Consider the following 13,262-nt stretch of genomic DNA (forward strand, 5'->3'; position numbering starts at 1 on the left):
AGAACTAACTCCTGCTAAGAGACAGTAACCCCTTCTCCACTGCAGGTGCAGAGCTGTTCAAGCGTGGGTCTCTCATGGCCACCAGGCAAGCCTCAGTGAAGGAGGTGGGACCGGTATGGTTTTCCCCTTCAATGTTTATTCTTTTCATTTTATGGATTCGTGTTAGACATCGATAGAATCCTTGAAAGACATCCTCGCTCGAGGCCCCTGAGGTCTCCCGGCTGTGTTGTAGCCTTCATCTCATGGCTGGTCCCGGCGTTGTGAGCCGGATGTTCGTAGCTCTCAGCCAGGCACAGGTTCCCTCACTCTGCCTGGACTGCGGCCGCGGGCGGCGCTCAGATCAGCAGACACTCAGTCCCCGCCCCGCAAGGGACTCTGGGACTGGGCAGCCTAGGTGAGCTCTCAGAGGCTTCTGGTGTCTGCTCCGCAGATGTCTGTCAGATTGTCATGGGGACTACGTGCCATTAGAGGCACACGCACATGTGTGCCTGTAGGCTGCCTGGCAGTGAGGAAGCGAGGCAGAATGGCTTTTCGGGGGACAAAGGGGGGTGGTTTGCACAGTAAATGATAGTTTTCCCTTCTTTTACAGTTACATGTTCTGCTCTCTGAGGCCTGCTTCTTATTAACTGATTGGATCAGGAGAAAGAATGCACGTTTTCTAGTATTCTTATCATTAGGAATATGAAACATTAGTTTTTGCCTTACTGTTCCCCTTTCTTCCATCGTTCGTTCATGAAGGAAGAGTACCTTTTTGGATCCAGGCTCTGGCACCTCTTAGGGCAGGGAACAAATGCTCTAGGAAGCTCCAATATCATTTATTCCTTGTCCCAGCCCTGACTCTCTGCCTCTCACAGGAACATGATGCTCTGACCTCCTCAGAAAAAGCAGAGTTCATTTGATATCTGGCCAGTTTGAAAATCAGAAAGTAAACTTTTAATTCTTACTAGATCTGTGGTGTTGCCATGGACCCTGGACTGTAAATAATATTTGGGCAACACTCTTCTTAAAAGAAAAGACATGTATTTCCAAAGCTGAACTATCATTCCAAACCTGGTTTTTGAGAAAAGCAGGAACTCAGAGCTTATGGGTTTTTGCTGAGTCTATAGATTTTGATTTAAAGAACACCAGCTATTAAATTGCAAGCCAAAACAGTTATCTGCCACTTCAGTACATTTTTTTACCAAGGCTGTTTGCTTTACAACTCTACAGACAGACAGGCACATGTATTAGAAATAAAAACATACTCATTACACACTGGCACATAAGTCCCTATAGTTATTATTAAAGTGTATGCTTTTCAACATGAAAGGATTTCATCAGAAGACCATGTCACAGAGAGAAGTACAATAAGTGGCAGCTCGCTGAACTGTTCTTTTTCAGACCTATTACAGGGAGATGCCACATGGTGACATTTTTAGTATGTTTTTCGGTCACTGTGTTACAATCCTGCTTCCCTTCCTGTGTTGCTTATTCGTGAGTGGAAAGAAAACTGGACTAGACATCAGTAAACCTGATTCATAACCCAGATCCGTTGCCTTGAGCAAATCGTTACCCTCTCCAGTGCTTAAATTTATATTAAAAAATAAGGCTTTTATAGCTCTAATATTCCATGTTTCTAATTTTATCTTTATCTTCAAACTAAAAATGTCAATCATTTTATCCTTCACCTTTGTTGAACAATCCAGGTCACAGCGGCCAAACCGAGGTTTCTGTAGAGGTTTTATTTGAGGCTAAGACAAAACCATCACAAAAGATAAAGGCAGGCAAATGAAGTTGTCTAAATCAGGCCTTTGGGATTTCTGTCCAGCACTTGCCTCTAACTTAAATGTGGATAATTATTGGCAGGAGTTCCCTCTGTACCTTGAAATATTATCTGAGACTTAATAGAGCAACCAAACTGGACAGGAAGATGTCAGTATGTAGAGATTTCTTTTAATCAAAAGCGAAGACAGAGTGGAAGATACTGCCTTTGCCCATCAGATCTTTATCTAGATATTTATATTGTCTTGATTTTGTGCAAAAATGCATCTTAGTAATAACCCTATTTCCACACACTGAAAAGCCATTAAGAGCTTCCACTTAAGCAAAAACTAATAAAGGTGTGAAGCAAGAGGAGTAAAGATATTTCGGAAAGACAGTCTGCTACATGCTTGACCTAAAATCATTTGCAAGACGTTTCACATCATGCAGATTTTCTATGAAGACTAAATTCTGCAGTTTACCAATCAGGAAGCTGTGCTCAAAGAACTTGACTGGCTCATTCAAAGGCCTGTTCCTGTAGTAGCAGAGTCCCTGAGCAGCCAATGACTCCAGAATGAGATGGCAACTTCCAAACAGGTTTCCCATGGTAAAATTTTCTCATTTAGTATCAGCTGGCCCTTTTTTGACAGGCCCCACTTTGTTTATGTAATTATTGATTAGGTTTTGGCTATACTCATAAATCCTGATAATGACATGTAACCTGGCTTTATGATGGGCAAAGGCTTTGGCCTCAAATATATATCATGAAAATAATTCCAGTATGATCAAGTAGTATTAATTCTTTCCACACCTCAGACTTTAAAAATCTTTGATAATTTGAGTGTTGAGATACTTCTATCAATGCCACTGTTACATTTGGTGGAACCATGATGTGTGGAAACTTTCCAGAGTCAAAACTTGCATCTTATCAGATAACCCATAGGGGATTAGTTCCTAAATTAATGAGGGTCATTAATTTAAAACATGAGCAATTCATAGAGAATATAAATATCAATGTCATAAGTCTAATAATTAAGCAGTGATCTTCATCTGCTGCAGCTAGAAAATTTGGTTTTTGAACAAAGAATTAGAAAGGGAATCAATTTCCATCAAATTTGCTGGATCTGACTGATTTTACTAGCTGTCTCCTAAAATCTAAAGCCTCCTTCTGCAACCTGAAGATGTTTCTGCCAAACAATTAGTAATAGGGAAATGATGACTCCTTATTACTCTTCTTATTTTTAGTGTATCTTTTGGTCACTAAACCATCTATTATTTATCTTGCACAATAATATTTCACCAACTGCCATGTGTAGATAATAAGGATGTGCTTCATCTCACCTGCAGCACATTTAATGAATATGTCTTGTATTTAAAAAATTACTCCATGTGTGTTCCAGTCTTAAATTTTGTCATTTTATGTGTGAGATTGCACAAGTCACTCCATTTCCATTCCTCACACTTATTTGTGGCTGTTAATTAAACTTTTGTTGAAGAATAACATAAATAGAGGAAAGAGCCCAAATTACAAATGTATGTCTTGATGAATTTCACAAAATAAACCCAGGTAACCAGCATCCAGATCAAGAAACAACATATTGCCAGCCCTCTGGAAGCACCCCTCATGTCCCCTTCCAGTCAATACCCTGCTCTCCCACTGCAGGCATGGAGAAACATTATCTTGGCTTCTAACACAGTAAATCTGGCTTGCTTATTTTTGAACTTTATGTAAGTGGAGTCGTACATACAGTACGTATGACTTTGGTATCTGGCTTGTACTTGGTTTAATTTTCATGAGATGAACCCACAATGTTGCATGAGACTCAGTCATTCTTGTTGCTGTAGGAGAGTTCAGTGTGGGGGTCACACCTGACCCATTCTGGTGTTGGGCATACGGATGGTTCCCGTTTGGGGTTATTATGCATAGTGCCACTGTGAACAATCTTACACAGTATGTCTTTTGGTGAACTTAAGGCTGCATTTGTTTGGTATATACTTAGGAATGGAATTGCTGAGTCATACGGGGAGCTTTCGTAGACACTGCAGAATGGTTTTCCAAAGTGTTCTACCTCCACCAGCTAGAAAGGAGTCCTAGTTGTTCCGCATTCCTGCTGACACCTAACACTGTCTTTTCACATTAGCCATTGTGTTAGGTATGGAGTAGTAACACTCGTGGTTTTCTTTTGTATAATTTCTGTGTTCCATTCCAGTTTTGACAGTCATCTTTTATAAAATACCTATTTTAAAAATTCTTTTGATAAAGTAAAAAGTAGACATAGGAAAATGTCATTTGACTTTTATATTGTGGTAATAGGGAGAGATTGAAAGAAAAAAATCATTGCTGCTGATGGAAAATAAATCCACAGGATGTTTTTGCATAATGGCAGTATCCTGTGACATTTAGCCAGTGTGCATGTATCGCAGATCACTTTGAAAAAGGCAAGAACAAAAGGCTACAAAGAATAACCCATTCATGCATAATCCAGAGTTGGCTTCAAAGTTGAAGGCCCAAAAAGGCCATAAGAAATGGTCGAAGCTAATGTTATTTGCCCTACCTTACCTCTGTAACTCTTGTCTTATGTGTGCAATAGAAATAAAATGCAGAAGATAAACAGCAAACTTGAAACAAAAGTACTTCATCCCACTGTCATTTCAGTACAAAAGGAAGATATATGCATATCTATTAATTTGGCATATCTATTTATGTTTGAAATATTTATTCACTCATTTTGCAGATATTTATGGGATATTTCCATTATGTCAGAGATGTAAAAACATACACTGCTGCTCTCAAGGGACTATTACAGAGTGTAAACATGTGTCATCCGTTTGGGCTGCTGTAACAAGTACCATAGACTGGGTGCTTTATAAACAACAGAAATTTATTTTTCACAGCTCTGGAGGCCGCAAAGTCCAAGACGAAGGTGCCAGCAGCTTTGCTGTCTGGTGAGGAACCCAGTTCCTGGTTAACAGACAGCTGTCCTGGCTGGGAAGAGGGGCAAGGGAGCTCTCTGGGGCCTCTTTCATAAGGAACTCAACATACAAAGTTTGGGGAACACAAATGTTCAATCTATAACAAGGCATATGTGAGATTACAAGGTACACACAGGCTGCAGACAGTGACACAAAGGAGAGAATGAGCAGGTCACCAGGAATGGGGGCTGTTGGAAGAAGGCTACACAGAGGAGGTGGCCTTTGACCTGGAATTTGCCAAACCAGGGAGCAGAGGGAACTAAACAGGAGGAATGAGACGATCCGGTTTGTCTCTGGAGCTTGAGATATGATGGAGAGGAAGGGCAGCAGCAGATGGCAAAGGGCCTCACCACTGTGCCAGGGAGCCGGGCTTCATTCTTTCGCACTGACTATAGAGTCGGGCCTTCAAAATTTTTGAGGGCTCTGCCAGATTTTAAGGAAACAGAGATGACTCAGCCCCTGTATTATATTCTATCAGCCCTTGTATTGTATCTGTTGTTCCTCAAATACCTACTGTTTGCCAAAATCTTGTCCTTAAAAACCAGACAGTTTCACAGGGGAAAGAGACATGTAAAGAGATTGATTACAGAACTGCATAGTAGGTATTATAATAAAAATACCTGTTTTCTTCTTCCCGTGGACCTAAAAAATAATAAATCATCTGGGAACTCTTGAGTTTTAACGCAGAAGTGATGACGGTCATAGTTTTGATTTAGGAAAAGCGGTACTGGAGTGATGGAGTGACTTCCAATGATCTGCAGCTGAAGTAGGTATTTTAAACCTTTATTGACTGAATAATATCTGTTTAAATAAATTTTGTAGAAATGGTGAGTCTTCAGTTGAATCATCTGTATTTTGTCCAGGCCCAGAGCATGCATGGACAGCTGGTCGCCTGAACACCAGGAGCAATCGTCTCAGCTCTCTTGTTCTTGTTTTTTAGGTAACCAAGAATGAACGCCAGGTTATGAAGCCACTGTATGACCGGTACCGGCTAGTCAAGCAGATCCTGTCCCGAGCCAGCACCATCCCCATCCTCGTGAGTACAGTGCCTTTCTGTCATCGATTATCTGGGTCAGTGGCCCTGGCTATACTAATAGGGTCCTAACCAGTCTTCTCATAAAGAATACTCCCTAACAGCTGAACATGCCATTAATATTGATGCCCCATAAACTTGAGGATTAAAGAATTATCAATGACTTCTAAGGCTACGTTTGCCAAAAATGAGAAAATCGGAAGCTGATAATGTTTTTTTTCTTTTGGGAGACATGCTTTGGCCATATGCATCCATCTGACAAGTGCTGGGCTGACTTCCCCACCATTTCCTCAGAGACAGAGCAGCAGAGGGACTGGGCTCTGCCCTCTCAGGCCCCTCCACTCCAAAGGGTGCCCTTGTCCCAAGGGCCCTTCTGTTAATAGTCTCTCCCCATCCAAGAGGAATAACTGCCATGGGAGCCATCTCAGGAGAGGTCTTCAAGAGAGAAACATAAGGTGGAAGAAAAAGGAAGGAGGCTGAAGATTGTGAAGTTGTTTTCAGTGGCCACCATCCTTGGACTTAGCCACTTTTGGCCCCTGAATTTGGATTTGTCAGGAGTAGGCAGCCGTAACATGCCCACAACCTGCCAGGAGCCAGTTTGCTCTCCTCCCCTACGGCTCACTTGGCCTTCCCACCCCCAGCTTACCAGGGGAGTGTCCGTGCCCTGTGTGTCTCTGGGGAAATGCTTGCCTCTGTTCCAGGCTCTCCCCTCCAGGGATCTGGGGCTCCTCTCCTGGCTTCTAGGCTTTTTTAATAAGCGGTCACAGCCTTGCTTTTGTGTTGCAGTTGAAATGCAATTCATGCTAGCTGCTGCTCTTCTATTCCTACTTTAAATCTCCTTCTTTATTTTGGGGCCTAAATATGGTCTTCATATTTCTTTGAAGTGTTCTTGTTCGTAGAAATGAGGGAAGGTCCAGAGACCTCAGGTAGTTGTGTTTTGAAAAAGCTACTTTTCTAGAAATTTCCTGCAGAATAATAGTAAAATAACCAATAAAAGGATTATATCTACAGAGTCATATGCATTCTCCTTGAGGAGCCCTCAGTGTCCTTAAATAGGGTGAATGTACAACCGGGAGCTCAGGCAGCGGCTGGGTCACTTGATGAGCTGCCATCAGTACAGTTCAAGCTTTCTGCAGCAAAGAGTTCTTGCTGGCAGGAAAGCGGGAGGTGAGGCAGATGTTTCCACTGGCTTTTTCCTGCATGTGGTCAACATTCTCGTGCACTGTTACTGCTCTCATGTGGCCTCCTTGGACTGTGTGTGTAGGCTCTGAAGTGAAGCAGCAACTTGCAAAAGAACTTTGTTCAGTTTCTGGTTTTCCTGGGAATTTGTGGCAAAACGGGCCTGGACTTTATAGTTGAATGTGGTAATAAATGCTGGTGAGGCAGAGAGCAGGCAGGAAGGGGAAAGGGGTTCACCGTGTAACCACTGTTCCCGCCTGTCGCAGGGTTCCCCCTCCAGCAAGCGGAGAAGCCCTTTGCTGCAGCCAATTATCGAGGGTGAAACTGCTTCCTTCTTCAAGGAGATAAAGGTGAAGACCCAGCCGCTAACTACGTGCTAAGTGCGCCTCCCTTCCCTGCTGCCCCCTTTCTGCTGGGGATGGGGAGGGGCTGCCTGTGGGCCTTGGTGATGGCTTCCTGGAGCATGCCCTAAAATCAGTAGCTGTGCATAACCAACTGTGAGAAACCCTGCTTTGTTGATGTTATGGATGGACTGATTTCCTTAGTTTCATTTCATCCCCCACCCCATTTTTTTGTTGTTGTTTTTATTTTGCTTCCAGGCATTTTTGTTTTGTTTTCACAGTGGTTTGATTTTGTTAGTGTTTTTTCCCTTTGTGGGCCATGGATTTTCTGTACTCCAAAATTTTGCTACATTAGCTCATTGGGTAACTTTTTAAGGAAATCTCATTTGCTGAGCTTATAGAAAAACCAAATTAAGAAAAGCAGTATATCCGGCACATGAAAAAAGTGCCATTTTGTGGACAGTATCTTGGCTGTCTTACACATTTGCTGGTGCGGTTCACTCCCTTGTCCTTCCTCATGCATTTCCCCTGCACCCTGAGGCCTCAGTTCTGATTTCAAACTCAGGTCTTGATCTGTGAATGTAGTGCTATGACCGGCAGTCACTAGGACATGCACTCTGATTTTTTCCCCAGGAGTAGTATGGATTTTATATAGATAATCCTCATCCTCAGTGGCTCCTCTTGCTAGAATGGGAGGCATAATCTGTGCCCGCAGATCTGTGTGTCTCTGTAGGGACCTAATTGGCCTGGATGAGGATCAGCTTCTTCCATGTTTTTGTTCCTAGAGCACCAAACAAACTGGCTGCCTTACTCAGAAATGAAAAGGCAAAGTCAGTCATTTTTTTTAAAAATCAGTGTTTGTCAGCAGTTGCGTAACTTGGAAGGGAAAGTAACATGCAAAGCAGAAATGGGTTTTAGTAATTTCACTTGTCCTATTTCTTTGACAGTTCCAAGGCTGGGCTGGTCATTTATTTACTATTGTTAGGGACGGTCATTTCAAATTATGGGGGCCTCCCCACCATGGAGGAACACCAGTTGAGAACTCCATTTTCTTGCCTGTTTCTCATCATTATAACTGAGGGAAGGTAGCAGAGGCTACCAGGTGTCCTCTTTCATTTACTCTGTGCCTCTTATTACTTCTTTGGGTGCTCACATGCTTCATACACCCAGTTTTAAGGTAGTAGGCAGTGAATTGTGCTCACTGTTCAGGTTATTTTAAATAGAACTTGTTTTATGAAAATGTCCTAATCATAAAATTTAGGCAAATATGCTATATTGTATCTTAAAAAATTAGAGCTATTTTCTTGCAGTAAGACTTGATGAAAGAAGACAAATTTTATCTAGCTGGTTATTTCACCTAAGAATTAAATCACTGTAATCGATGAAATCTGGGCAATTGTGTATATGAAAATTAGCATATTTCTCATAGAAGCATGTGATATGATAGAACAGTGACTAGATAAAAATGTGTTCTTTAACACATCCAAAATGTGACACTTAACAATTGCCTCATTAAACAGATGGAAGGTGTACTAATGATGTTCATTTTAAAAGAGGACATTCTTCCAAATCTAATCCTTAGTTGGGTTTATTTTTTTCACAAGTATAATTGGCCATGGCTCTTCTAGTGGCCACATGATGGTCAGAATTTCAGGTAATTTTACAATGATTACATTACTCTGGTCTCTTAGCTCATTTTGTTCCAATTGGCCAAGCGTATCAGCACATATTTGGATTATACTAATTCTTAGCAATTCTGATACAATTTAGAATTTGGTGTATGTGAAGTTAAGAAAATTATGTCTCGGTGCTTTTTAAAAAAAACCATCCCTGGTTTTTATGACTTATGAAATAGAGCCAGGCTCAAGTTCTGAATCGCTAGGTCTTCCAACCCCAAAATCCTAGAGATCATCTAGTCAGTCATCCTATCCAACATATGAGTTTTCTCTTAAAATTCTCTAACAGAATAACAACACTGTCCCTTTAGAAGTGATTCCATCCTCAAGCTTGAGAAGTTTATTGCAATGGGGAGAATAAGGACACTCATTACATGGGCCAAGCATCAAAAATAGCTAAAAACTTGTGTTATGTTGTATTATTAGTTTTATAATAATTTTTAAAAATATAAAACACAATATAGTAGTATAATATATAATTTTAAAATGCATAAGTTTAATAACTATGAACTATCAAAATTAATGAAAATAGTTTAAAATTATACTTATCATTAACATAGTACTTTCTACTTAGTAGGCTTCATTTTGCCCTCTGGAACAACATGGAGTAAGCATCTGCTTCATCCTTGAGAGCACTTCATATATTTACAGTTACCTGCCCTGTCTGCTCCCACCCACACCCTGGAAAAATGTTCTTCTCCAAGTTCTTGCTATTCTTCAGGTGACACAGCTTTCAGACCTTCCAGCAGCCTAGTGGTTCTGCTCTATACACACACACACCAGCTTATGTATATCCCTCTTAAAAACTGACATCCAGAACTGAACCCTATTCTAGATGAGATTTAACCAGTAAGATAGCAGACTGACCACTAGTCCCAACCTTGATCTGGTGACAGAGACCCTTCCGTCTTGCAAGGCTGTGGCCAGGTGACTGCCAATGGCTTATGAGTTCCTTACAGAGTTTCTAGGGCTAGGGTGTCCCAACCTCAGTTATCATTTGGGGCTGATAACTTTGTCACGGGTGCTGGCCCTCCCTCTCTCATTGCTAGTGTGCACTGCCACCACCTCCTCCCCAGCTGTGATAGCCAGAAATGTCTGCCGGCATTGCCAAAGGTCCCTTAGCAGCAAAATCAGCCCCAAGCCAAGAACCCCTGCTCATGGCCCTGTCTCACTGTGGATTTGTGCCATCCCCAGCTTCCTTTTCCATGGGTTGCTTATCATCTCTGGGGCCAGCTTTTTTTTCTAACTATCAAAACTTGAATTTTTCCAATTACTTTTCATACTTCTAGCCTTATGAAAGATTAAATCTAGATTTTGTATTCTAACATACCATATATTCCTACCCACTTTGTATGATCTACACATTTCATAAATATGCCTTTTGTGTCTCTATCCAAGTGATGAATAAATACTGAGTATGGCAGGGTCATGCAAAGAGCCTGCTGTGGGCTTCCCTGCAGAGCCCTGACACCTTGTATCATCACTCTGTATACGTTTTCACAATCATCTTTCCCTTCCTGGGTCAGCTCACCTCACTCTTTATTGAGATCCAGGATAATATGCCAATCCCAACAAAAAAGGAAAAATGGTTAGTTTTCATGAACTGTTTTAAGGAACCAGTGCTAGTCAGGGCAGATCACTGATTCTTTTTCAATTGTTCATGCCCTATCTATGTATTGATTCATTGTAGAATCTACCCAAAATCCACAACAACCTGATGTTCTTATAATCTGAACATCTATTTTGCTCTTTCTCTTTTTTCTGTTTTTTCCACAGATTACTGAGAATCATTTTGTTTAGCTTCATCTTAAAAAACACTGAGTTCTCACTATGTGTAAGACACATTCTCACATTTTTTAATTCTCTCAGGACCTTGGGGTATAATTAATAAGGCCTAGACACCTGGCTTCACTTCCTACCAGTCTTGGGCTTTAATAACTCTCTACCTAGTAATTTGTATTTGTCTTTTCAAACTGATTTACTAGACTATTTAATAGACATTTATTGAGCACCTACCACGTGCAGGCATTGGCTGAGCTCTGGGGATGGCAGTGAACAGGCCCAAATCCCTGCCTCCATGGTAGTGATGGTTAGGGGGGCTGCACCTGGTCTTCCTCCTCCGGGGATGGGGGCAGGGAGCAGAAGGTTGATCTGCAGTGCCTGTGTGCCGGGTCTTACACTGGCAGGTACTCGACATACATTTTTATCTCAATTAATTCTTATAAAAACTACACAAAAGTGGTATTGTTACTTCCTCTTACAAAAAAAGAGAAACTGATAACTAATTGTAAAGTATTTAAACTTAAAATAATTATTAATTTTATTTCATAGTATGAATAAAAATGTATTTTATTTAAATTTTACTTAAAACTCTTAGTGTGACATTCATTTAAGTCACTTATATTCTGTGAATTTTTTAATGTTTTTCATAATTAAAATTTCAAAAAGTTAATGATAAAGAATTTACTTTCAAGCAGAGACTGAAGATCTGCAATCAGAGCAGAGGGAATCTGGCAAGCCATCTCATTTTTGCCAGTTTTACCTACATGCCTTTGTAATAGTACTTTTATTGTAATTACATAATAGTCCTTTTTTGTGTTTTTTGCCCGTTTGTTTATTCACATTATTTCTCTGCAGAGGCACCATAATAAACATAAACTTGATGGTAAGAAAATCCAACACTGTGTATTAACTATACTTCAAAAAAAAAGAAAAGAAAGTCCGCTGCAGGCAGTGTGTACCTGCGCCCTCCGCCTACCAGTGGTAACTCTGCTGCCCTCTGAGAGTCAGCTGCCGCATCGGCCCAGAAGCCACTTGCTCTAAACAGAACAATTGATGCCGTACTTCCTGTTCATGTAGCTGTACTCCCAGTTTTTAAATTTTTCAAGATATTAGGATATTCTCTTCTGATCTGATTAGATGTTTTGGCAGTAAATTACTTCTTTAAAAATCTCTCAGATTCTGATATTCTTCGTTAGACTTACCTAGCTACAAATTGGCACTAAGAAATTCCAAGTTGACTTCATTCTTCATTGTTTTTCTGATTGCATCATCAAGACAGACAATATCATACTTTTCTTAGAATCTGGAAGGCTGGAAAATACAGCCATGGCCCTCAGAAGTTCCTTGAAAAAACTTAGGAGTTTAATAATTCCAGTCATGAGAAGATAAATGTCTTGCTTTTCTTAAAATTTCCTTAAATTTTGTGCATCAAGCAGCCACAGAATATTTTACAATTGCAACTCTGTAAGGTTTAATTTCTGAAAATGATCATAGCTTAATAAAAAATATTTTGTGCGGTACACAGTAGTAGAACCAGTCCTTAGAGCACTGATCACTGGTGATAGATTTTGTTATGTATTATCACAGAGCTCAGACTGTTAAGATTCTTTTGCTTGATTTGATTTAGGGTATAAATTATGATGGTATCCCTTCCTACCCTCAGCCTTGACAACTGTGAATTGTGCTATCCACTAAATTTTTTATAGTTTTATAGTTTTATAGTTTTTTTCCCCATTGAGTGGCTGTGTTTAGTGTTTGTGTTATTTACTGCATACTTACAGCTAATCAGTAATACATCCATAATGTATATATGTGTTACTGATTGTAGACAAAAAACTATGTAGTGTCTGGATAATTAAATGATTGTCAGATACTTGTGATGAAAGAATGCCAGAGACAGTAACCAGGTTTTTATTGGTTTACTGTGTATTTCCAGGAAGAAGAGGAGGGTTCCGAAGAAGATAGCAACCCAAAGCCAGACTTCACAGTCACTTTGAAAACTGATTTCAGTGCACGTTGCTTTCTGGACCAATTTGAAGATGATACTGATGGGTTTATTTCCCCAGTGGATGATAAAATACCATTGAAATGCAGCCAAGACACCGAGCTTTCAAATCTCCATGCTGCCTCAATGTAAGTGGTTTTGGTGGGGGCTGAAATGTTTTGGTAGATGAAACTTTCTTAAATATTATTATAGCCTTTTGTATTTAAATAAATTGGTTGACAAAACACAGGTGTCTTAACTGGGCTAACCTGGGGTACATCTATGTGAATAAAACTGAATTTTTTTTAACTTTTGGCTCACTATTACATGCTTCATCCCGTGTTATTCAAGTGAACATTTGGAGTCTTGCTTAAATAATCAGAAGGTGTCTGTCATGGCATTGTGTGCTTCTGTACTCCACAGCTCATCATTTAACATGCTCTGAGTACAGATGTCATCTCTGTATTTCAAAATAGAATGTGATGAAGCTCCATGGGATTTCACAAGCCCTGAGAACCCATAAGCAGCAGGAGCTTTGCAAGAGCCCCAGAGCC

General features: G+C 40.4%; 1 protein-coding gene across 14 annotated transcripts in view; it reads left to right on the top strand.

The window, feature by feature from the left end:
- FAM13A (family with sequence similarity 13 member A) overlaps positions 1 to 13,262 on the top strand; it is a 320,862-nt gene that overhangs the window by 302,943 nt on the left and 4,657 nt on the right. For 12 of the 14 annotated variants that reach the window (XM_037020137.2, XM_037020139.2, XM_037020138.2 and 9 more), the window contains 3 exons: positions 5,654 to 5,749; positions 7,192 to 7,275; positions 12,661 to 12,857. In XM_037020137.2, coding sequence (XP_036876032.2) covers positions 5,654 to 5,749; positions 7,192 to 7,275; positions 12,661 to 12,857 — 377 coding nt within the window. Of the gene's footprint in view, positions 1 to 5,653; positions 5,750 to 7,191; positions 7,306 to 12,660; positions 12,858 to 13,262 lie in introns of those variants that run through there. The other 2 variants (XM_037020141.2, XM_017673878.3) reach the window with 2 other exon arrangements.

Source organism: Manis javanica, chromosome 5 (genome assembly GCF_040802235.1).
Source record: "Manis javanica isolate MJ-LG chromosome 5, MJ_LKY, whole genome shotgun sequence".
Lineage (NCBI taxonomy): Eukaryota > Metazoa > Chordata > Mammalia > Pholidota > Manidae > Manis > Manis javanica.